This window comes from Orcinus orca, chromosome 14 (assembly GCF_937001465.1).
Source record: "Orcinus orca chromosome 14, mOrcOrc1.1, whole genome shotgun sequence".
NCBI classification, from domain to species: Eukaryota; Metazoa; Chordata; class Mammalia; order Artiodactyla; family Delphinidae; genus Orcinus; species Orcinus orca.
In genome coordinates this window covers 35,276,540-35,298,841 of record NC_064572.1, presented here as the reverse complement: position 1 = coordinate 35,298,841, position 22,302 = coordinate 35,276,540, and the positions used below count along the sequence as shown (strand labels likewise).

At 54.3% G+C, this 22,302-nt stretch overlaps 1 protein-coding gene across 9 annotated transcripts in view; it reads left to right on the top strand.

Annotated features, from left to right (window-relative positions):
* The window catches only part of DLG5 (discs large MAGUK scaffold protein 5), a 160,183-nt gene that overhangs the window by 123,071 nt on the left and 14,810 nt on the right, over nucleotides 1-22,302 (top strand). For 7 of the 9 annotated variants that reach the window (XM_049697220.1, XM_049697223.1, XM_033434015.2 and 4 more), the window contains 16 exons: nucleotides 722-1,741; nucleotides 2,563-2,686; nucleotides 2,930-3,155; nucleotides 4,452-4,564; nucleotides 5,236-5,325; nucleotides 5,569-5,719; nucleotides 8,665-8,827; nucleotides 8,951-9,084; nucleotides 9,772-9,918; nucleotides 11,312-11,495; nucleotides 12,085-12,233; nucleotides 13,139-13,309; nucleotides 14,219-14,415; nucleotides 20,380-20,523; nucleotides 20,786-20,913; nucleotides 22,191-22,300. In XM_049697220.1, the coding sequence (XP_049553177.1) occupies nucleotides 722-1,741; nucleotides 2,563-2,686; nucleotides 2,930-3,155; nucleotides 4,452-4,564; nucleotides 5,236-5,325; nucleotides 5,569-5,719; nucleotides 8,665-8,827; nucleotides 8,951-9,084; nucleotides 9,772-9,918; nucleotides 11,312-11,495; nucleotides 12,085-12,233; nucleotides 13,139-13,309; nucleotides 14,219-14,415; nucleotides 20,380-20,523; nucleotides 20,786-20,913; nucleotides 22,191-22,300 (3,251 nt within the window). The remainder of the gene's footprint in view (nucleotides 1-721; nucleotides 1,742-2,562; nucleotides 2,687-2,929; nucleotides 3,156-4,451; nucleotides 4,565-5,235; nucleotides 5,326-5,568; nucleotides 5,720-8,664; nucleotides 8,828-8,950; nucleotides 9,085-9,771; nucleotides 9,919-11,311; nucleotides 11,496-12,084; nucleotides 12,234-13,138; nucleotides 13,310-14,218; nucleotides 14,416-20,379; nucleotides 20,524-20,785; nucleotides 20,914-22,190; nucleotides 22,301-22,302) is intronic. The other 2 variants (XM_004273043.4, XM_033434012.2) reach the window with 2 other exon arrangements.

Sequence of the window (22,302 nt, the reverse complement as noted above, 5' to 3'; positions counted from 1 at the left end):
GAGCCAATATTAATACATTAGTATTAACTAAAGTCTGTAGTTAACGTGAGGATCCACTCTTGGGGTTGTACATTCTACGGGTTTAGACTAATGTATAATGACACGTATCCGCCGTTACAGTATCCTGCAGAGTGATTTCAGTGCCCTGAAGATCCTCTGGGCTTCACCTGTTCATCCCTTCCTCCCCCTCAACCCCCGGCAAACGCTGATCTTTTGACTATCTCTGTAGTCTTGCCTTTTCCAGAATGTCATATAGCTGGACTCACATAGTATGCAGCCTTTTCAGATTGGCTTCTTCCACTTAGTCCTGTGCATTTAAGGTTCCTGCATGTCTTTTCATGGCTTGCTGGTTGTTTCTTTTTATCACTGAATAATATCCCATTGTCTAGGTGTACTGTAAGATGCTTTAATAGTGAATTTTTTATATTTACATTTAATAATTTAAAAAAATAGGCAGGACACAGTGCAGGTGATTTCAGAAAATGCTCAAAGTCAAGGGAACTTTGTGTCTTTCCTGTGGGTTCCCAGTGGCCTGGCTGTGAGCAAGCGTCACCGGTTGGCGAGGTGTACATGCCTGCACGTCTGTCCATCTGTCCAACTTTGGGGTGTGTGTGGCCCATTCCTGACCATCGCTCTACCTCCAGGGATGTTTTTCGGTGGCAGCTCCAGGTCATGCGGTCTCACCTGCTCTCTTCCTCACTCCTCTGCAACCCCTACTTAGGTGTTCCCTCAGAGCGCGTCGTGGAGCGGCCAGAACATCTTTGAAAACATCAAGGACTCTGATAAGATGCTGAGCTTCCGAGCCCATGGCCCGGAGGTCCAGGCTCAGAATAAACGGAATTTGATGCAGCACAACAACTCCACACAGACGGACATCTTCTATGCTGACAGGCTGGAGGACAGGAAGGAGTCTGGCCCCCCAGGAGGCAGCAGCTCCTTCCTGCACAAGCCGTTCCCCGGGGGAACCTTCCCCGTCTCCCCCCAGGCCTGTCCCAGCGCCTCCGAGCGTAGCCTGAGCCCCTTCCGCTCGGACGCCTCGGGGGAGCGTGGCTCTGGGCCGGTGGACGTGCGTAGCCGGCGGCCACTGCTGCCCTTCGAGACTGAGGTGGGCCCCTGTGGGGAGGCAGAGGCCCGCCTGGACAAGGCAGAGCCCGAGAGTGCCAACAGCGGCGGGACCTGGCCCAAGGCTGTGCTCAGCTCCACGGCAGGACCCGAGAAGCTCTCCGTTTACAAGAAGCCAAAGCAAAGAAAGTCTATCTTTGACCCAAACACTTTCAAACGCCCCCAGACGCCCCCCAAAATAGACTACCTGCTCCCAGGCCCTGGGCCTGCTTACTCCCCCCTGCCCTCCAAGAGGGTGGGACCTCTGACGCCCCCAAAGCCTCCCAGGAGGGGTGACTCCATTAAGTTCCAGCACAAACTGGAAACCAGTTCTGAGTCAGAGGCCACTCTAGTGGGCAGCTCCCCATCCACCAGCCCCCCGAGCGCCCTGCCCCCCGACATGGACCCCGGGGAGCCCATGCACGCCTCGCCCCCTCGCAAGGCCAGGGTCCGCATTGCTTCCAGCTACTACCCTGAAGGGGACGGGGACTCCTCCTACCTGCCGGCCAAGAAGTCCTGTGACGAGGACCTCACCTCCCAGAAGATGGACGAGCTGGGGCAGAAGCGCCGCCGGCCAAAGTCTGCTCCCAGCTTTCGGCCCAAGCTCGCTCCAGTAGTGATCTCTGCTCAGTTCCTGGAGGTAGAGCTCAGCCCTGGAGTGGGTCAGGGGGAGGTGGAGGTGGGGCGGGCCACACAGGGACCTGCGCCCGCCCGCACTGGCATCCCCCAGCTCAGGCTTAGCCCTGGCTCCTTTGCCTCTGCTCTCAGCACCTGCCCGGGAGAAGGGGAGGGGATGGCAGGTGAGTGCCCGCAGGAAGCAGTCTCCCTTTAGGAGATTAGAAAGCAGCCTGGGGTGTGCGTGATAGCGGTAATACGTCACCAAGAGGGCAACGCTTTCTTGGGTGTGGGGTTTGATTTGCTTATTGAGCAAGAAGCTTTTGAACTTGTATTGCAATAAACCCAAGTGGCAAGGACCCACCTCAAAGGGTTTGGGGAGTCAAGATAGCACGTGTGAATCTGTTAGCCGGCAGCAGGACAGGCCGGCTTGTGTTTGTGGGTGCTGTGGTCATTTCCAGAAGGGAGAGATTGCTGTGAGCAGGAGAGCAAATCCGTGCTACTTTCAGCAGACACGGAGCTTCACACGGCTGGGCAGGTTGTGTGGAGTTGCTGCATACGTGTGCCCGATGCACCCATGTGTTCCACCCTCTCTGCACACAAAAGCTGTTTATTCGAAAGAACAGATTCTTTCTGTGTGGTTTTCTTCCAAAGTATTTTTGAAGGAAGTTCTTCTCTTCCAGATGTGTAAGGCAACGTGAATGAATAAACGAGTTAACGATCTCTCCCAAATGTCACGTCATGTGTCTGAGTGGGAGAAGCTAGGGCGTAAGGGATAGAAATCGCTTGCAAATGCCTGTGTGTTTCCCTGTTTCCAGCCACTGCCTCTTGCCTTTGGTTCTGCAGGAGCAGAAGAGCGTCCCGGCCAGTGGAGAGCTCTCCCCAGATCTCCAGGAGTGGTCCCCTTACTCGCCAGGGCATTCCAGCCGGCACAGCAACCCCCCCTTCTACCCCAGCAGGGCGTCTGTGGGTGAGCTGGCAGGGCAGGGCCGGGGAGGAGGGTCGATGCGGGCTCCCAGGGCCGCCCAGTCCCAGGGAGAGTGGAGACTGTCATTTCAGGGAGCTGCTGTGTGTCCTCAAAGATCTAGCCACTGCTGACCTGTCTGGAGTGTTCAGTCTTCTATCAGTGACATTTTTTAGCTTTTCAGAGTGCTTTTTCCCCATAGCAGCCTGGGAAATGGGAAGCACTGAAGAGGGTTCTCCTGCCTTACAGGTGGAGCAGGGCCAGAAGCTTGCATAGATCTGGGGCTGGCTGGATGCTTTGGGGCCACTGTCTCACCCTGCCCATTTGCAGGCACTGTTCCCCGCAGTATGACCCCGAGCACCACTGTGAGCTCCGTCCTGAGGAACCCCATCTACACCGTGCGCAGCCACAGGGTCGGCCCTTGCAGCTCTCCGCCTGTCCCCAGAGAGGCTGGCCCCCAGGGTTTGCATCCCAGGTATGTGAAGCCACCTGTGCTTCCCCAGCCATCCAAGCCCACCTGGGCATAAGGCCACTGTGTATAGAGGGGTTCCCTTGCCTAGCTGGGAAGAGGCCGGGTAGAGCAGCGCTGGGGCCCCGGGGAAAGGAAACTTTAAGGTCGCTCTCTTTATTTACCAGCGTGGAGCTTGAAAAGGTATTTGTAGGACGATGGTAGAGAAGGCAGCTGATAGCTGAGCGCTCACATGCCAGGTACTGTCCTCAGACCTTTATAAGCATCATCTCACTTGGTCACCAGAGCCACCCTGCTATTACTGTCTCTGGTTGATAGATGAGGAACTGAGCCTTAAGAAAATGAATGGATTGGCTCAAGGTCACTCATTCATTCGATTACTTGACAGGTTTTAATAGAGCACAGACTACATGCCGTGGACTGCTATAGTTCTAGAGGGCTACAGTGAAAAATTAAGTAGACAGACTTCATCTCCTGTGGCATTTGTGTTCAAGTGGCCAGGGCCGAGGTGGGGAGTGGGGAACGACCAAAAAAGAGAACAGAGTGATACCAGATGGTGCTGAATGGCCCTAAAGACCCTAAAGTGTTGAGAAGCTAGGCTGTGACTTGGAAGAGGGTGGCAAGTTATATTGGGCGGTGGAGAGGGCCCCGTGCAGGGGGATGCTGCCGTGACTAGAAGGCTGAGAAGAGGCCAGTTGTACACGACTTGGGGAGGAGCCTCCAGGAAGGAGGGCTGTAGGTGCTGCAGCCCGGGCATCTGAGAATGGTGCAGTGGGCTCCAGGGACAGCGTAGGGGAGCTTGGCAAAGAGACGGTGAGTCAGGAGGAAGGCCCACGTCATAGGGCACAAACCCAGAGTTTGGGTTTTATTTTGAGTACAGTGAAGACCCCTGGAAGGCTCTAAGCAGGCAAGAGATGTAGTCTCACAGCTAGAAGAGGTCATCATCGGGCCTGAATGCGGGCCAGCCCGACGTGGGCAACGCGGGCTCCCCGCCCTCAGCTCTCCCGTTTCCAGGGACGGGCTCTTCTAGGGAGAGCCTCGGTGCCGTCCTGCCCCTCCGTGCCCGCCCAGGAGGCAGAGCCTCTGTTCGTCCCTGCAGAAAGCCCTCTGTCCCAGTGAGCTTGGTCCTGGCCTGGCGCTTGCAGGGCCCTCTGAGCGTGGCTGCGGGCAGGCGCCGTCCTCGGCCGACTGGGAGCCGCTTCTGGGCCTCCCTGAGCTGGCAGAGGGCCTCAGGGTGGCCCGCCACTTGTTATCCTGACCTGGTCCTTCTCCCAAGCCCTTCACTTGTCTGCTTTTCGACAGTGTCCAGCACCAGGGCCGCCTGAGCCTGGATCTGAGCCCCAGGGCCTGCAGCGACTGCTCTGAGATGAGAGCCTCCCACGGGTGCAACTCCCTGCCCTCCAGCGCCCGCCTCGGTAACTGAGCCACTGGCGCCTTCTCGCCAGAGCAGGCACCAGCCTTTCTTCATCTCCACCCGCATCCTCATGCCCAGACCTCCTGGCGGCCCACACACACAGCCCCTCTCCCGTCTGGGGGCCGAGGCCGGCTCCACGCTGCACCCAGAGCCCTTTCCTGTGGCCTTCCTGCAGCTTCCCACAGTGGCCGTGTAGTTGTTCTGGTGACCCCTGGCCCAGGAGCCTTGCTCCCTGACCCTGAGGTCATTCTGGGGGATGTCGTGTTGCCGATCACTTACGGAAAACGCACCCCAGAGTCGAGGCTAGCAGTTGTCTCAAAGAGACTCTGGTGGAGCTGCTTCCGGCGTTGTGGACACAAGGCCGGCAGTCGCGCCTGTCGCGTGGGGTGCTGTCTCTGTTCGGGGCTGGAAGCGAGACTTGTGGGATGCTGTTCTGAAGCAGCCTAGCCCTGCATGGTTTATTCACGTACTGGGGCTAGGCCTCTGCTTTCCCTGACTGTTCCACCCTTGGGGATAAATGGGGATAAATGGGGATAAATGGGGATAAATGGCAGGGCCCACTTTCATTCTGTCATAACCGTGTATGTTTCCTGACTACTAGGATGGTGGTGAGGGAGTGAGGGGCGCTGTTTAATTGCAGGCCTAAAGTTTTGTCCCCTTGTGGAACCACAGGGTCTTCGAGCAACTTGCAGTTTAAGGCAGAACGCATTAAAATCCCATCAACGCCAAGATATCCGCGGTCTGTCGTGGGCTCTGACAGAGGTGAGAACTTCTCAGTGGCCCTTCCCCCTGCTGACCCCCTCCGTCCTCAGGGTGGGGTGTCTGGGCACCGCTCACAGTTCGCTCCCAGTCTCAGCCATCAGTCATGCTGGCGGGGCCAGGACCCGGGCCCAGGCGGGAGATGCAGGGGGGAGTGCGAGGCACGAGGCACCTGCACGCATGGCCGTGCGTCCAGGCTGCGGGAGCGGAGGTGCAGGCCCGGCCCTCACCCACTCCTCTCGGCAGGCTCGCTGTCCCACTCGGAGTGCAGCACTCCCCCGCAGTCTCCTCTGAATGTCGAAGGCCTGTCCTCCTGTAGCCCATCCCAGACCTCAGCCGCCACATTGCCCAGGATTGCCGTCAACCCCGCAGCCCTCGGGGAGCGCAGAAAGGACAGGTGAGTGGGCACAGGGGAGGATGGCGCGCTGCTGTAGCGGGCCAGCGCTCGGCCGCGCCCTCGGCCCCGGGCGTGGTGCGGTTTGGGGAGTTCCGACAGAGTTGACCTCCGGCGAGGCTGCAGGCGTTTGGGTCGCCTAGCATCCCCTGGTGTCTTGCTCCAGGACGTCACGAGGAAGTCCTGTGGACACGTGATGCAGGAGGAGGGGCGCACGTGGATGGCCAGTTGGAGGAGCAGGGTGAGCTCCTTCCACTGAGTGCCCACGGGAGGAGGGGGGCTCCAGCACGTGATGCTGGGGATGACCTGACAGTGACCGTGATGGAGTGATGCCGTTCACTGCTTCCCAGGCCCTTGCTTAAGCACGTTCCACGTAATAAGTCGTGAAATCCTCACATGACCCTGTGATCAGCGGCATTATCATCGGCCCCATTTTAAAGATGAGGAAACTGAGGCCAGAAGGTTGGAGTGGTCTGTCTGTGGTCACATGGTTAGTGACTGGCCTATACTAATTAGAATCAGGACTCTTTTTTTTTTTTTAAACTTCTGGCTGCGCCATGCGACATGCGGGATCTTAGTTCCCCAACCAGGAATCAGACCCCTGCCCCCTGCAGTGGAAGAGTGGAGTCTTAACCACTGGACCACCAGGGAAGTCCCAGGACTCCTTCTTACCCTTTTCTTTTTGGCCCCAGAACACAGCTGTATCGCTTGCTCCCTCCCCCCGCCCCCCAAGCTTTTTATTGTGAGATAAAATACACATAGGAAGAGAGTGTGTGAAGCATACATGTACAGCTTAGCCGTTTATTGGTTCATTTTGAAATGCAGGCAGATCTCAGCTGTCAGTCCAGACGTGCCTCCTCTCAGGGCTGGTCCCTTCCTGCACAAGCTCTGCACGTTCCTCATCCACCTCTGGTATTCTTCAGAGTGGGATTTACCAGATCGTATCTATATATTTAAAGGGTTCTGTCTAGATCCTAGTGGGAGATTGGATTAAACTTGAACTTACCTGTATCTAATCACTTAGAATCTAGGACTAGAGCTACTCTCCTCCACTTACATCCAGAAAGCTGAGGGCCCTTGTAGCTGCAAGCCATGGGAGAGACGCTGCTGGGTGGGCCCATAGTTAAGAAAATCTCATTTACGATCTGAACCTGTGAGACGGCACACCTAGCAAGTGTAAACTGGAGAACAGAGCGTACCCATAACCGCCAAGGCGCCTGGGCCCCCAGGGGAGTCAGCACAGTTCGCGTGGACGTGTTCATGATGGCCTCACCTGCATCGTGCAGACAGGAGCACAAACCGGCCCTGGGGGTGTGAGGTTTTACCGAACCCCCCAGCTCAGGTCACTGAGAGAACAAGACTCTCCCCCCACTGAAGGGGGCTCCTTAGAAGCAGAAGGGGCCTTATCACATGCGGTTCAGACATCCCCTTAGCTTTCTCCGCGGTGCACAGAGAACCGGTGTGTGTGTGTGTGAGCGAGTGTGTGTGTCAGTGTCGGTGATTCCTGCCTTCACAGCGCTTAGGTGACATAAACTTTAACGTGTGTGACCTGACTGAAGAATGGGTTACTTACGAAAAATAGTCCCTCTTTTCCTCAGTCTCAAGTTAACTATCATTATAGAAAACTGGGAAAACTAGAAAAGTAGAAAGAAAAAAAGTCACATAATCTCATCAACCCGAGGTTCAGTTGCTGTTATTTCACCTTCTGAGGTGTGTGTGTATGTATATATACAGTTTAAATACATGCTTTATTTATGTTGTTTTACATACATAAACTTCCTCCTTAATGTTATGTTTTAAGCTGTTTGTAGTGTCAAGTATACTTTATGAACTTTTTTTACAAAGCAGCCTTATTGTTCTGACAAAACTCTTGTGCATATTATAAAACTTTTAAATCATTCGGGAGATTAAAAAGTAAGGATTCGCTCCCAAAGGGCCCCCCTCTGCCTGCCTGCCCTTCAGCACGTGGACCACCCCCCCACCCCCCACCCCTCCCTGACATGTGCTCTGGAGGAGGGAGCCCTCGGGGGTGGCGCTCTGCTTGTCCCCTCCCCTGGCCTTTGGCTGCAGTCTTGTCCTGAGGAAGAGCTCAGGCAGCATGCAGCGGGGGTCCTGGCGGCTCGGGGTCACTTAACTGTCTGTCTGTCTGTCTGTCTGTCACGTTCCAGGCGTCTGTGGTTGTCTTCCTCCTCCGATCACCCCCGCTCTGCTTTCTAACCTTTTGCACCTTCCAGATGCCTCCACCACCACAGATCCCTCCTGAGACTGCCTGTGGCTGCCAGGCACAGGTCCTCCTCCCTGAGGAGCGTGAGGTTGGCCCGACAGGAGGTCCCCATCCCAGCCCCCCCTGCGCCCCTTATCCCCCGCGGTGCGGTGGGCGGCTCCCCGGGGCCAGTGGGTGCATGGTGCCGCCTTGCTCCCAGCCTCCCCGCTCCCTTTTTAGTGCCTCTGGTTTGCAGCAGCTTAATCTCATGATCATTTTGCATCCTCCTGTGTCCTGGTAAATATAAAAACTGATATTTAATGTTGCCGCTTCTTGGGTGAATATCACCCCAGAAAGCAGTCCTTTTGCCCCAAGGGCGTCTTGAGACCCCATTGGAGGTTTGTACGTTGCACATTGTGAGGCCACTCCTCTCCTGTTAGGGAAACCTGCGTGCCTTTTCCCCGCGTATATCAGTGTTTATAGTTCACACAGACCCTTCTTGGTGTCTTTGGGACTGGGTGCTTCTGTGTCCATCCGCGGGTGGGGGGTCGTGTCTGTATTGCATGGGGTTGTGTATCACTGTCGTACAAAGGTGGACTTCATCGTGTTCCCATCCAGCTGTGTCATCTTAGGAGCGTCTGTGCCCCCTGGCCCTTTCTGCGTAGTGATTGCATGCCTGACCTCAGATCTTCCCCAGACCTTTCCTTTGAGCCTGAGTCCCCAAAACTGTTGGCTCTCTTCCAAGGCCCTACGTGGAGGAGCCACGCCATGTGAAGCTGCAGAAGGGCTCGGAGCCGCTGGGCATCTCCATTGTGAGCGGGGAGAAGGGCGGTGTCTACGTCTCCAAGGTGACCGGGGGGAGCATCGCTCACCAGGCCGGCCTTGAGTACGGGGACCAGTTACTTGAGGTGAGCGGGAGCTGCCGTCCTCTCCCTCCTCTCCTCTCCTCTCCTCTCCTCCCTTCCTGAGTCCCCAGGCCCTCCTCCACGCCCTCCTCTGCCATCACTGAGCACGCTCCCGGTGTCTCCTAGTTCAACGGCATAAACCTGCGGAGCGCCACGGAGCAGCAGGCCCGGCTCATCATCGGGCAGCAGTGCGACACCATCACCATCCTGGCCCAGTACAACCCACACATGCACCAGCTGAGCGGCCACTCCCGGTCCAGGTGAGGCCCTGGCCTCCTGGGGGCATGGGGGCCGCAGGAAGAGAGACGGGTGCGGCAGGTGCGTGGCTCGCTGTGGGGAGACCTACGTGCCAGCTGCAAGTTCTGGGGATTCTGCTGCCATGAGAGAGGAGTTGACCAGCCCTGGGTTTTGGAGAAGGGACATATGGAGGGATGGTTTTCCCTCCTGAAATAGGGTGTGGAAACAGGTGGCTGGGTCCCGCGTGCAGCAGGAAGCCCCGGCATGGGTATGTGGAGCAGGCAGGAGCTGCGGCCCCTGCGGCTCCCACAGAGTGGTCTGGCCCCACTCCACGAGCAGACACTGGACACCTGCCCCCGTCTGCCTCTGTGCTGTGGGTGGCAGGACAGGTGAGGAAAGGGTGAGACGTGCCCCTGCCATGCAGCGCCTGTGAAGGGAAGGGCTGAAAGGCACATGCAGAGGAAAAGAGAACAGTGAATTCATGGGTCCCCAGGCTGACCCCTTTGCAGAGGATCCCCGAGTTGAGGACAGGCAGATCCTGCAGCTGGGTGGCCGAGTCCAGGCTCCTGAGGCGCCTGCTCTCCTCAGGGTTCGGGTCACAGAGCTGCGTGACCTGGTCCTTGTTCACGTCCCAGACCTGGTCGCCACCAGAGATGGGGTGGCTCCGGCCGGCTGCATGCTACTCCTCACTCTTCCTGTCCTGTCCCCAGCTCCCACCTGGACCCTGTCAGTCCCCACTCCACTCTCCAGGGCAGCAGTGCCACCACCCCGGAGCATCCCTCTGTCATTGACCCACTGATGGAGCAGGACGAGGGCCCTGGCACACCCCCGGCCAAGCAGAGCACCCCCGGCTCCAGGTCAGCAGATGCATGCCACGAGCCTTCCATCCGTGCACTTGGCTGAGCGGGGTGGGTCCGGGGGGCCATTGTTGGGGCCCAAGCACATCCTCTGAGGGACGTGGGTCCCAGCGCCGCCCTGCGCTGCAGACGGCACACCGGCTTGTCAGGATTTGGGGTGGGGAGCACGCCAGTCCTTTTTTCCTCCCTCTGTCCTGCCCTCTCTCCCTTTTTTTCTCTCGTTTTGTCACTGACTCATTCTTAGCTCTGCCTTTTTTCTTTCTCTCCTCCTTTTCTCACTCGCTTGTTTTCTGGTTCTGTCCTTAGACAGAATCCCACGGTCATCCCCCAGCCAGGCCCCGGGCTCTGGCCATCAACAGCGGTGTTGCCCCCAAGGAGCTCTAGGTTTGAGGGTGGCAGACCAGTGTCCAGGCATGTACAGCATGGCCGGAGTGCTGGGAGGGGTGCCAGGGGCCACGATGGAACAGTCATGAGGAGCATGGCAGGGCAGTGACAGCTAAGTCACGGCTCATCACAGAACGAGCAGGGGTTAGCCGTGCAAAGGGCGGGTGTGAAGAGATGTCCGGAGGAGGGAGCGGCATTAGTGTGGGCAGGAGCTGGCGGGGAGGTGGGGGAGGGTCACACAGGCTGGGTCCTGAGGCAGTCACTCTTCAGTCTTGGACAGAGCCCTTTCTCGGGTTCGACTTTAATGAACTGTTCACAGAAGTTTGAGGCTGGAAGCTGGGACATCTTCAGGGCTTTCCTACTTGTGACCGTTCACTGTGCCCATTATGGCTACACTTACCTGCAGCAAAATTTTCGTCACCGGCTGGCTCCCCCGCTGAGGTCCTGCTCATTCGGTTCTGTTGCTGTCCCGTCTCCTTCACTCAGTTTGTTTGCCAGCCTTTCAGTGTCCCTGTGCTGTGAGTTCCTTGAGGCAAGGGGCCCTGCTTCTTGGTTTAGTGCCATCTGGGCCATAGAAGCTGCTCAGTAAACATTTGCTGGATGAGTTGTGCCCTGGCTGGTGAGCCTGGCTCTGCAGTTCCCTGCAGGAGAATAGAGTTAGGAAAACAAGTGCAGTCCAGGTGCGCAAGACATAGCCCATGGTGTGTGATGGACAGCTGGGCTGGAAAGCAGGGGTGTTGATTTCCACTCTGTTCCCAAGTGGCTTTGTGACCCGGGGTCACGTGTTCACCTCTACCAAACCTCAGCATCCTGCCTACAAACCGGGTCACTAGAACTAGAGGCTGTGTCGGCCCGCCTCCCGGCTCCTGTGGTTCTGAGAGCTCGTGAGACCGTGGCGGGGTGGGGAGGGGCAGCAGAAAACGGTTAGGGCATCACCACTGTTTCATCTTTCTCATGTCTTCCTCCCTCCCTGTGCACAATTGAAGAGCTTCATTTTCCTCCCCATAAGGATGGTGGGAGATGCCACCAAGAAGACCCCAGAACCACGAGTTGTTTTCATCAAGAAGTCCCAGCTGGAGCTTGGCGTGCACTTATGTGGTGGGAACCTGCATGGGGTGTTCGTGGCCGAGGTGGAGGACGACAGTCCTGCCAAGGGCCCCGACGGCCTCGTGCCTGGGGACCTCGTCCTTGAGGTGAGTTCTGCGCCCTCTGAGCAGCAGCCGGGCTGCTCTCCGCCCGCACGTCGGGCTTGCCGCCGTCTCAGTTGGCACAGGAGGTGGAGGAGCACAGCCTCTGCTGGCGACCGCTGTGTGTGGGTGTTGGATGCCGCCCAGACCCCTGCTGGGTAGATCATGGGGAAGCGGGCAGGGGGGCCCTGGCTTGGGCACTGGTGTCCGGCGGGGAGATGCTCTGCTGTTGTCAGCGGGAGGACTCAGGACTGGTCTGATGGCGAGGGCCATCTCCCGCTCATTGGGTCTCCTGTGGGGTGGGGGAGGTGGGTCGTAGGTACTCAAAGATAGCAAGGAGCATAAGCAAGGTGAAGGGCTGTGTTTCCAATAAGCCTTACATGCGGGGGGACTAGAACAGGGTTTCTCCTGGGAGCAGCTGTTGAGGGTAGAGCAGACACTCGACAGAGGACTCAGCCTTACCTGCGGAGGTGGGGCAGATGGATGCCCAGTGAACGGGATGCTGAGTCTCACCCTTACCCTACACCTGGCCTCTCGCGGGTGCCCAAGATGCCCAGCTTCTGCCCTCTGACCCCAGTCCTCCGTGTCTGGGTAGTACGGTGGTCTGGACGTGCGCAACAAGACGGTGGAGGAGGTCTATGTGGAGATGCTGAAGCCCAAGGACAGTGTCCGCCTGAAGGTGCAGTACCGCCCTGAGGAGTTCACCAAGGTCAAGGGCCTGCCTGGCGACAGCTTCTATATCAGGTACCAGTGGCCAGGGTTGCCGGGGACTTGGGGCTAGGGGAGGGGCTTTTGGTGAAGGCTGTTCCCTGTGAATGTCCCCATGTTTCTTGCCCCCCAAGGGTGGGGCCGTGAGCATTATTACTTGGGCCCCAAATTGGAAGCTCACGACGAGATGCTTATGACTTAGAAAAACCCTCGAAAGCTCCCAGGGCCAGATGGGCTCCCTCTTTAGGGTTTAGGGCCTGGTGGGGAAGTTTGAGACCACAGAGCCTCACTTTCCTGTGGGCTAGGCTCCTCCCCCGGTCTCCTCTGACCCAGGTCTGCAGATCCCTCTGCAGCGTGTGTGGGTGTCAAGGCATCCACGGTACCCCGAAGTACTATATGCAGTGTGTGTCTGAGGCAGGCTTCGGGCGTTTTCTGGGAGGTGCTCAGCTTTCTTCACGTCCCCTAAGATCTGAGGCCACACGAGAATGGAAAGCACTGATCGACCGTGTACCGTGAGGGGGGGGGGGGGGGTCCCTGTCTCTAGGGAACTCCTCCTCAGTTGAGGATGGCATGTTTCCCTTCCGGGAAGTTTCTAGTCTGTAGGAACCGTCAGCCTTGCCTCAGGGGAGGGACGCCAATGGGAAAGGCCCATCTGGAATGGAGATAACGGCCTTGGTCCTTGGCAAGAAGTCTTTTATGTGATGGGCATGAGGCAGCCCTTGTCTCCAGGGAGCCTGGTCTCAGGGGAGGAAAGGGCAGTCTCTGTCCTGTCATGTAGAGCCTGGGCTCCCCTCTTTGGGAACCACTGCTAGGCTGGGGCGAGGCTGGACCTGATCAGCCTCTGGGGTCTGGGGAAAGTTCAGAGCAGGAGAGCGGCTCTAGGAGAATGGCTGCAAAGGGCAGCCAGCGGCCTGACCTGCCCTCTCCACTGCCCGGTCCAGGGCCCTCTATGAGCGGCTGGCAGAGGTGGAGCATGAGCTGAGCTTTAAGAAAGATGACATCCTCTACGTGGATGACACCTTGCCCCAGGGCTCATTTGGGTCCTGGATGGCCTGGCAGCTGGATGAGAATGCCCAGAAGATCCAGCGCGGGCAGATCCCCAGCAAATACGTGTGAGTGTTCTCGAGTCTGGGCCTGGGGCTGGGGCGGGCGGCACCTGCGGGGATGCCCCATGGGATGCGGGCTGGGGCTCATGGGGGTTTATACTGATGCTCGTATCAGCTTCTGGTCTGTACGTTTTGCCACGATTGCTTGTCCAAAAAGCAATTTTGGTCCTAGTGTAGGTCAGTGCTGTACTTAAGTCAGTGCTATACAGAAGCACAGGGGCAACTTAGGAGACAGCACTTTTTTGTTTTTAACAGGTTTGTTGAGACATGATTCACATACCATACAATTTACCCAGAGTGTACAGTTCACTGGCTTTTAGTATTTTCACAGATGTGCAACCATCACCGTAGTCGATTTGAGAACATTTTCGTCACCTCAGGAAGAAGCCCCGTTAGCTGCCCCGCCTTGTCTTTCTGTCTGCCCTGCCCCCTCCTGTCAACCCTGAGCGACCACTGATCGTTCTGTCTCTGTAGACTTCCCTGTCTGGACTTTCACGTGAATGGAGTCATATAGCACGTGGTCTTTTGTGCCTGGCTCCTTATCCTTGGCGTGATGTTTTTCAAGGTTCTTCCTGTGTTACAGTGTCTGTCTGTGCTTCGTTCCTCTTGGTGGCAGGAGGCATAACTTGTAGCGGTCACGCGTGAAGGCTGTCTTAGCAGCTCCTTCTGACCCTCGTCTGACTCTAGGAGGTGGCCCTGTATTCTGAGAGCTTGCCCAGCACTGGTGTGTGTGCATCACCCTCACAGCAGTGGCACCATGGCGTCCTCAGTAGCGTGGGTGGTGAAGCGGCCAGGAAACCTGTAGAGAATGTGGGAGGAGCCTGGAGCCCCAGCTCTGGCTCTCCTCGCGGCTGGGCATGCGGGGAGGTGATGGTCCCTGGGCCCTCCGCAGCGCTGCTGTACTCTTGTCCACAGGATGGACCAAGAATTCTCCCGGAGGCTCAGCATGTCTGAAGTCAAGGATGACAACACCACCGCAAAGACGCTCTCGGCGGCTGCACGCAGGTCCTTCTTTCGAAGGAAACATAAGCATAAACGCAGCGGGTCCAAAGATGGGAGAGACCTCCTTGCCTTGGACACCTTTTCCAACGACTCCATTCCACTCTTTGAAGGCAAGTGGCTGGGCTGGCTTTCTCCAGCAGGCTCGCAGGATGAGGTGTGCTGTTGACCACAGGAGCCTCACCACAGTGACTTAAACAAGATAGAAGTTTGCTTTGCTTTCACACATAACTGATCCAGGGATGTGTGTCTGGGTTGGGATGGCGGTGCTACTGTCTTCAGAGTGTCTACCACCTGTAGGGTGTGGCTTCCATCCTCAAGGTCTTCCCATGGTCATTGCAGCTTCTGCCATCACGTCCACGTTCAGGCAGCAGGGAGGAGGAAGGGGCACGGCAAAAGTGTGCCTCTTTAAACAGCTTACCTGGAAACCCCACCCTTGGTCTCCCACTTATTCCTCATTGGCCGCTCAGTCTGCGAGGGAGGCTGAGAAGGCAGGACTTTCACTGGTGACCTGCTGGCTTCAGTAATGCAGGTACTGTTAGTAAGGAATAAAGGAAAGATGGGTATTGGGTGCGCAAAATGCAGTCTCTGCCCAGTGCATTGCTTCCAGTTTGTTTTGGAGTTATTACTGGCTGCTTGCTGGTGACCAAGGGCCACTGTGCAGATCTTTGGCCGTGTTTGGCCTTACTCCTGTGTGTGTCCATTCTTTTTTTCTTATTTTTTTGGCCGTGTTGGGTCTTCGTTGCGGCGCACGGGCTTTCTCTAGTTGCAGCGCGCGGACTTCTCACGGCGGTGGCTTCTCTTGTTGCGGAGCACAGGCTCTAGGCGTGCGGGCTTCAGTAGTTGTGGTGCGTGGGCTCAGTAGTTGTGGCTTACGGGCTCTTGAGCACAGGCTTGGTAGTTGTGGCGCACGGGCTTAGTTGCTCCGTGGCATGTGGGACCTTCCCGGTCCAGGGATCCGACCCGCGTCCCCTGCATTGGCAGGCAGATACTTAACCACGGCGCCACCAGGGAAGTCCCCTCCTGTGTCCATTCTTCCAAGATCCTCCCAGGGCCAGGTGCTGACCCAGTCCTGGAGTTGCGTATTAGGCAGCATCAGACATCCTTCGGCAGACTGCCCCGTGGAAGGGTTCATTTGTCCTGTGAAGCAGGAGCCTCCTGTGAATGCTGCTCCGAGGACCCCCGTGTGTGTCCACTGTCCCAGAAGGTGTGCCCTCCCTGCTGGCAGGGTGTGGAGGTGGCAGTGGGCCTCAGAAGGTGGGACAGCTGGTTTCTTCCTCCTCTCCTTCCTTATTTATTGTTTCAGTTAGGGCCTTAGTCACAGTGAGTTGAGTGAGTCCCACCTTTGTTCATGGCCCACAGGTCACTGTCAGTGAGGACAGGGGTTGGCAAGCCATAGCCTGTGGGTCAAGTCTGGCTGTTTTTATATGGCCTTCGAGCTAAGAGTGGGTTTTTACATTTTTAAATGTAAAATAGACTCTTCACCTTTTGGCAGTAATAGTTGCTTGATTCTCCCTTCCCTTTTCTTCCGTAGACACCATCTCTTGTGTATTTGGTGTATGTCTAGTGGATGTCTTTGGAAAACAGCCATATGTCTAGTCTTCCTTTCAGTTCTTCAGTGGGTTGTTTTTTTTTTTTCTTTCATTATGTATTTTGAAGTGGTCTTTAAATTGTTACTTCTAAATTGTTATATCTTACTGTTAAATTGACTCTTTTATCATTATGTCCTTCTTTATGTCTAGAAGTGTTTCTGGCCTTAAAGTCTATTTTGTTTAAGTATTATTAACACATCAGCTTTCTTTTGGTTGTGTTTGCATGGTTTGTCTTTTCCATCCTTTTATACTTTCCTGTAGCTTTATATTTACGTGGCTCTGCAGGCAGCATGTAGGGTTTTTTCAACCCACTGTGATACTTCATCTTTTTTCATTTTATTGAGATATAATATATGTATAAGAAAGCACACATACATCTACAGAAAAGTGTACATCCCGAGGCGTTTTCACAATTTGAACACACCTGTGACAATCTTTCTCGTTTAATCAGAGTATTTAATCACTGATTAAATCATGACTGATATATTTGCCGTCTTCCAGTTTTTTTTCTGTTGTCCTGCCTGTTTTATGTTCCCTTCACTTCCTTTTCTTCCTTCTGGATTAATCAAGCATTTTTATTATTCTGTCCCCCCATCTGTTAGTTTTTAGGGAATCATTTTGTTTTACTGTGTGGTGGTGGCGGGGGGGGGGTAGATTCCAGCAGCCCTCATGATATATATCTCTGACCTACTGCTAACATGAATCATTGCTTTGACCGCTTCTCGATTAATTCTAAAACATCAGAGCACTGTGACGACTTCTTTACCTCCCCCCCACCTTTTGCATTATCATTTTCATTTTACATATATTTTAAATCCAACAGTGTTACTGATTTGCATGTCAGTTATTCACTTATATTTATCCTCTCCATTATTCTTCATTCCTTCCTGCAATTCTCTTTCCTTCTGATCTTTTCTTTCAGCTGAACACTCCCTTCAGCATTTCTTTTTTTTCCATCTTAATTGAGATATAACTGGCACATAATATTCTGTGAGTTTAAGGTGTACAGGATGATAATTTGATAGGTGTATATGTTGCAAATGGTTTGCCACAATAAGGTTAGTTTAACACATCCTTTACCTCATATAACTACCATTTTCTTGATGTTATGGTGACCTTCAGCATTTCTTGTAATGCAGGTTTGTTGGTGACAGATTCTCTATTTTTTTGTTTTTTTGGTCTATTTTCCCATCATTTTGGAGATTTTTCACTGGATATAGAATCTTAGATTGGTAGATATTTTACTTACGCATTTTAAAGATATAATTCATTGTCTTCCGGCTTTCATTGTGTATCTGTTTCCTGGGGCTGCTGTAACAAATGTCACAAGCTTTGTGGTCAGCACAGCATACATTGATTCTCTCACAGTTCTGGAAGCCAGAAGTCCAAAATCAGTACCACTGGGCCAAGATCAAGGTGCTGGCAGGTCCACACTCCCGTGGAGGCTCTAGGGGGGAATCCGTTAGGTCCGTTGGTCTGTAGTGTTGTTCAAGTGCTGTTTCCTTATTGATCTTCTGTCTGGTTGTACTATCCATAACTGAAAGTGGGGTATTGAAGTCCCCTACTAATGCTGTGTTGGTGTCTGTTTCTTCCTTCAGTTTCATCAGTGTTCACTTCACTTATCTGGGAAGTCTGATGTTGGGTGCATATATGCTTATGATCGTTGTCTCTGTCTGGAGAAGTGACCCTTTTATCATGCTATAATGTGCTTCTTTGTCTCTTGTGGCAGTTTTTGTCTTAAAATCTATTTTGTCTGATACAGCTGTGGTCACCCCTGCTCTCTTTAGGTGCCCGTTTGCATGAATTATTTTTTTTCCTATCCTTTCACTTTTAGCCTATGAATGACCTTAGAGCTTAGGTGAGTCTCTTGTAGACAGCATATAGTTGGATCTTTTTTATTTATGCATTCAGCCAGTCTACGTCATTTAATTGGGGCATTTAATCCACTATATTTAAAGTAATTACTGATATGGAAGGACTTACTGTTGCCATTTTGTTAGTTGTTTTCTGTATGTCTTGTTGCTTTTTTGTCTATCTTTTCCTCCTTGGCTGCCGCCTTCTGTATTTCATTGATTTTTAAAAAATTTTTATAGTGACATGTTTTGATTCCCTTCTCGTTTCCCTTTGTGTATATTTTATAGATATTTTATTTTTGGTTACCACTGCAGTTACATAAAACATCTTAAGGTTATAACAATTCATTGTAAACTGATGGTAGCTTAATTTCAATCCTGTATAAAAACTCTACTTTACATCTCTGGGATCCTGACCCCCCACCCCCTTTATGTTATGGATGATACCAATTACATCCTTTTTACATTATGTGAACATTAGCGTAGTTTTATTATTACCTTATGCTTTTGGTTTTAATATCTATACCAGTTTTAAAAGCAGTTTTTATAACTACATTAGGTTACTTCCAGATTGTCTATTTGTCTGTGTATTTACCCTTCCCAGGGAGTTTTTTATTTTCTCTGGACCTCTGACTCTTGTTGGATTTAGTGCTTGCGAGATGCTCTGTAGCCCCCCTATGATTCTGTAACTATGAGGACTTCCGACAGAGCAGATTATTCGGGGAGGAAAAGGAATCTTCTAAATTGGTGCCCCTCAGTGTGGAATGTTAATAATCATTAGGGGAGAAGATGATTCTGTTCAAGTTAAGTTGAAGACATAGTGACTTAGTGTCTGTACACAGGGAAATGGATAAATAGGTGCAGGGCATCCATCCCGTAGGGTGTTCAGAAGGAGTTAGGGAGATCAATGTGCATCACCAGGGACGCGGTTCGGAAGCATAAGACTGAGTAGAAGAGGGAGTTGCGGAATGTTGCGTGTGTCCTGTATTTTTGCATGTATCATGATACAAAAATGTATCTTGTCATTTTTGTTGAGCACGTGGACGTACATAACATAGTTTCTAGGTGTTTTGAGCCTGTAAAAGTCAACATGTGAGAATGACACCTGGAAGAGGATGTACTTTATATCCTTATAACCAACTATGACGGTGGTTATGAGGAAACTGTTGATGACCAGGACTGGAGAAGAGGTGTTGGAGAGGATGCCTGGCTTTATCTGTAATGTTCAAAGTTTTAAAAGAGGGGGTGTTTTTATCTCTTCCTGGAGGAAGTTCTTTGCCCTGGGACTCCACAGAGTCTTCAGTCACAAGTATGCGGGGGGTCTTGGACAGTGAATGTGATCACCAAACCCTCCCCCTGCTTTAATAACGGATCACCTGGTCACCAGGTTGAGAAATGCTGTATAGGAAGCGATATAGACGTGCCTGGATAATCATCAGACCAAAAAAATGTGTGCGCTTCTGCCTGTGAGCTCGGCGTTTGTGGAGCCGAGCACCGCCCTGTGTGTTCACCTCTAAAGCTCTGCCATCTGGTCCGTCTTCCTTCATCTCCTAGTCACGGGCCTTCCGGGCCGGACCTCTCGTTGACCCTTCCTCACAAGCCCACCTCAGGCGACCCTCCCCTCAGCTCTGCCCCTCCTCATCGCCACTCCCACCCCCCGAGGGTGAGGCTTCTTGTCCCGCTGCCTGGAGCTGGCAGGCAACTCTTGTATGGTTGTCTTGTTTCTTACCTGTTGCCGTCGGTGAGCCTGGTTAGAGCATGAGCTCTGCAGTGGCAGGGACTGTGCTTTGTACTCTTTTTAAAAGTGCTTCCGAGATGCCGGCACAGCGATTGGTACAGGGGAGGTGCCAAGAAGATATTTGCTTGCTGGTTTTTAGGAGGTCACTTCCTGCAAGGATTTTTTTATTCATTTGGTGGAAGGGGAGGTTTTTACTACATGTATCAACTAGGATATTGGTTTGACTGCTGTAACTGAGACCAGACAACAATGGCTGAAGTGTGATAAGAAGCTTATTCCCCTGCCACATAAAAGTCTGAGCTGGTGGGGGGAATCCCTGGGAGGCAGCTCTGTTTTGGGGATCATAAGGGAGCCAGGACCCTTATGTCCTGTGGCTCTGTCATTTCCTGAGGGTTGTTCTCATCTGCAGGATCAGAGCTGGCTCACTGCACCCGGTCCTGTCCATTTCAGCTCATGGGAAGGGGGAGAGTTTGCTCACCCCACGGGGCAGGCCTGGGTCACATGACCACACCTGCCTCAGGGGAGGTTGCCTCTCTAGAGAGCAGAGAATATATACTAGGGGTGAGGGGAGGGCGCATTGGACACACACGGAAGCATTTGAGCAGGATGAAGTGCTGCAGTGTCTTGGGTGTCCGTGGAGCAGGGACACTGTGCTGGACTCCAGGAGCGGCCGGGCCCCGGTGTGCCCGGGGTATGGGACTCTCAGTGCTACAACTGGGCAAGTCCCAGACAAACCAGGGTGAGCTGGGTAGCTGGCTCCGGATTTGTGGAGTGAAGGAGGTGGGCCTCCCTGGGGTAAAAGCAAGGTCAGGGGAGCCGTGGGTCCCCAGCCCCTCCCCTTCCTCCCTCTGCTCCAGGTGGGTGTCCGTGACACTGCTCCCCTCTCTCCCTCAGATTCGGTGAGCCTTGCCTATCAGCGGGTCCAGAAGGTGGACTGCACCTCCCTGAGGCCAGTCTTGATCCTGGGGCCTTTACTGGATGTGGTGAAGGAAATGCTCGTGAACGAGGTGCCCGGCAAGTTCTGCAGATGCCCCCTTGGTAAGGGATGCCCACGTGCCTGCTGGGCTGTGTCCGTCCCTGTGTTTGTGTTCATCCCCCTGTTCCCGGGCATGGATCCCAGGATGTTTCAGAGTCCCCTGGACTTGGCTCAGATCAGTGTGCAGCCTCTGGTTCTTTGTCCGGGAGCGAGGACAGCAGGGCTGGGTTCCTAAAGTCTCTTCTGTGCAGCGTTCTTCCTGGCACGTGCAGTGACGGCTCATGGTGCCAGGGCATTCCTGATTCCTGTGTCTGTGCTTTGCAGAGGTGATGAAGGCCTCCCAGCAGGCCATCGAGCGGGGCGTCAAAGACTGCCTGTTTGTCGACTATAAGCGGAGGAGTGGCCACTTTGACGTGACCACAGTGGCTTCCATAAAGGAGATCACAGAAAAGGTACCTGTTGCTTCAGACCAAGGGATGGGAGCGCCTCTCTGAGTCCGGGGTTTGGACCCCAGTGCGTGTCCGGGCTCTGTACCTTTGCACATCTGCCCTGCATGTCTCTCGGACCTTCATGAGCTCGCCTGTGTCCCGTTAGTCTGAGTTAACCTACAGGGGGCTGGCCCCCGTTGCTTCTTGTGCTTCCGCTTTCGTGAGTAGGAAGCTAGTCCTGGGCAGAAGTCGCCCTGTGCGTGTGTCACCTCTCCCTCTCTGAGGGGCTCTGACGAGAGCTTTGAACTCTAGGAAAGGCCCCTCGCAGGGGTTTCTACAACAGGGTCCCAGAATGCCTCTGCTGAGCTTGTGTGCTGAGCTGATGTGCCTCATTCTAGGGACAGGGGCACGGCTTCCGTCAGGGCCACGACCCTGCAAGGATAAGAGCCGTTGCCACGTGCCTTTAGGCTTGTGAACACGCTGGGGTCTGTTTGCCAGGTAGTATGAGGGGAAGTGGGGAAATCTTTTGGAAAAGCGTCCCTCACAAGCCTGAGGATGTGGGCGCTTTCTGGGCTGCATCCTTCCTGGGTGGTCAGTTTACCCCACCAGGCTTTGGGTCCCTCCTGTTACGTGAGGGAGTTGACTTCTTACAGCTGTCAGTGCAGACTGCCAGTTAAAGTGGACGAGCTCCAGTCAGGGGTGCCCCAGGACGTCAGGAAGCCTGCCAAAGGGTGGACCCCCTCAGTGGAGCTGTCAGGGTGCCCGTGGCCTGCCTTTGGCTCGTACTCTGCCTGGAGGCTCAGCGGATCCATGGAATGCATTTCAGTCACAGCCATGCAAAGACCCACACTCCCCTCCCCTGCTTCAGCCCCCCGCCGAGTCTCCGCATCTTCTTTTGCCCGGACTGGCGGAAGTAAGGTTTCTGAGGCCAGGTGGGGTAGCGCTTTAGGAAGCGCTTTCCTATATCTGGGTGAAGGCAGGAAAGGGAGTTTGGAGTGGGGTCGTCCAGACCCCGCTTGGCCCTGGTTCCCAGCCTGGACCATCATCACAGCTGACGGCTTGTGGGGAAAGATGTTCCCAGATGAGGTTTCCCCTCCGTGTATCATGTGTGGTCTTAACGAAAGACTGATTTTGCTGCCTCGTTCGTTGGTAGAACCTTGTATGTTCACTTACAGGGCAAGGCAAGGCAGTGTCAGGGGAGGGGTGGGGCCCATCGGTGGCAGAGGAAGGCTGGAGTGTCCAGTGCTCCCGAGGCCCCGGCCACGCACCTGCCCAGGTGTTCACTCTCTCCCTCCCCCCAGAACCGGCACTGTCTCCTGGACGTCGCCCCCCACGCCATTGAGCGGCTGCACCACATGCACATCTATCCCATCGTCATCTTCATCCACTACAAGAGCGCCAAGCACATCAAGT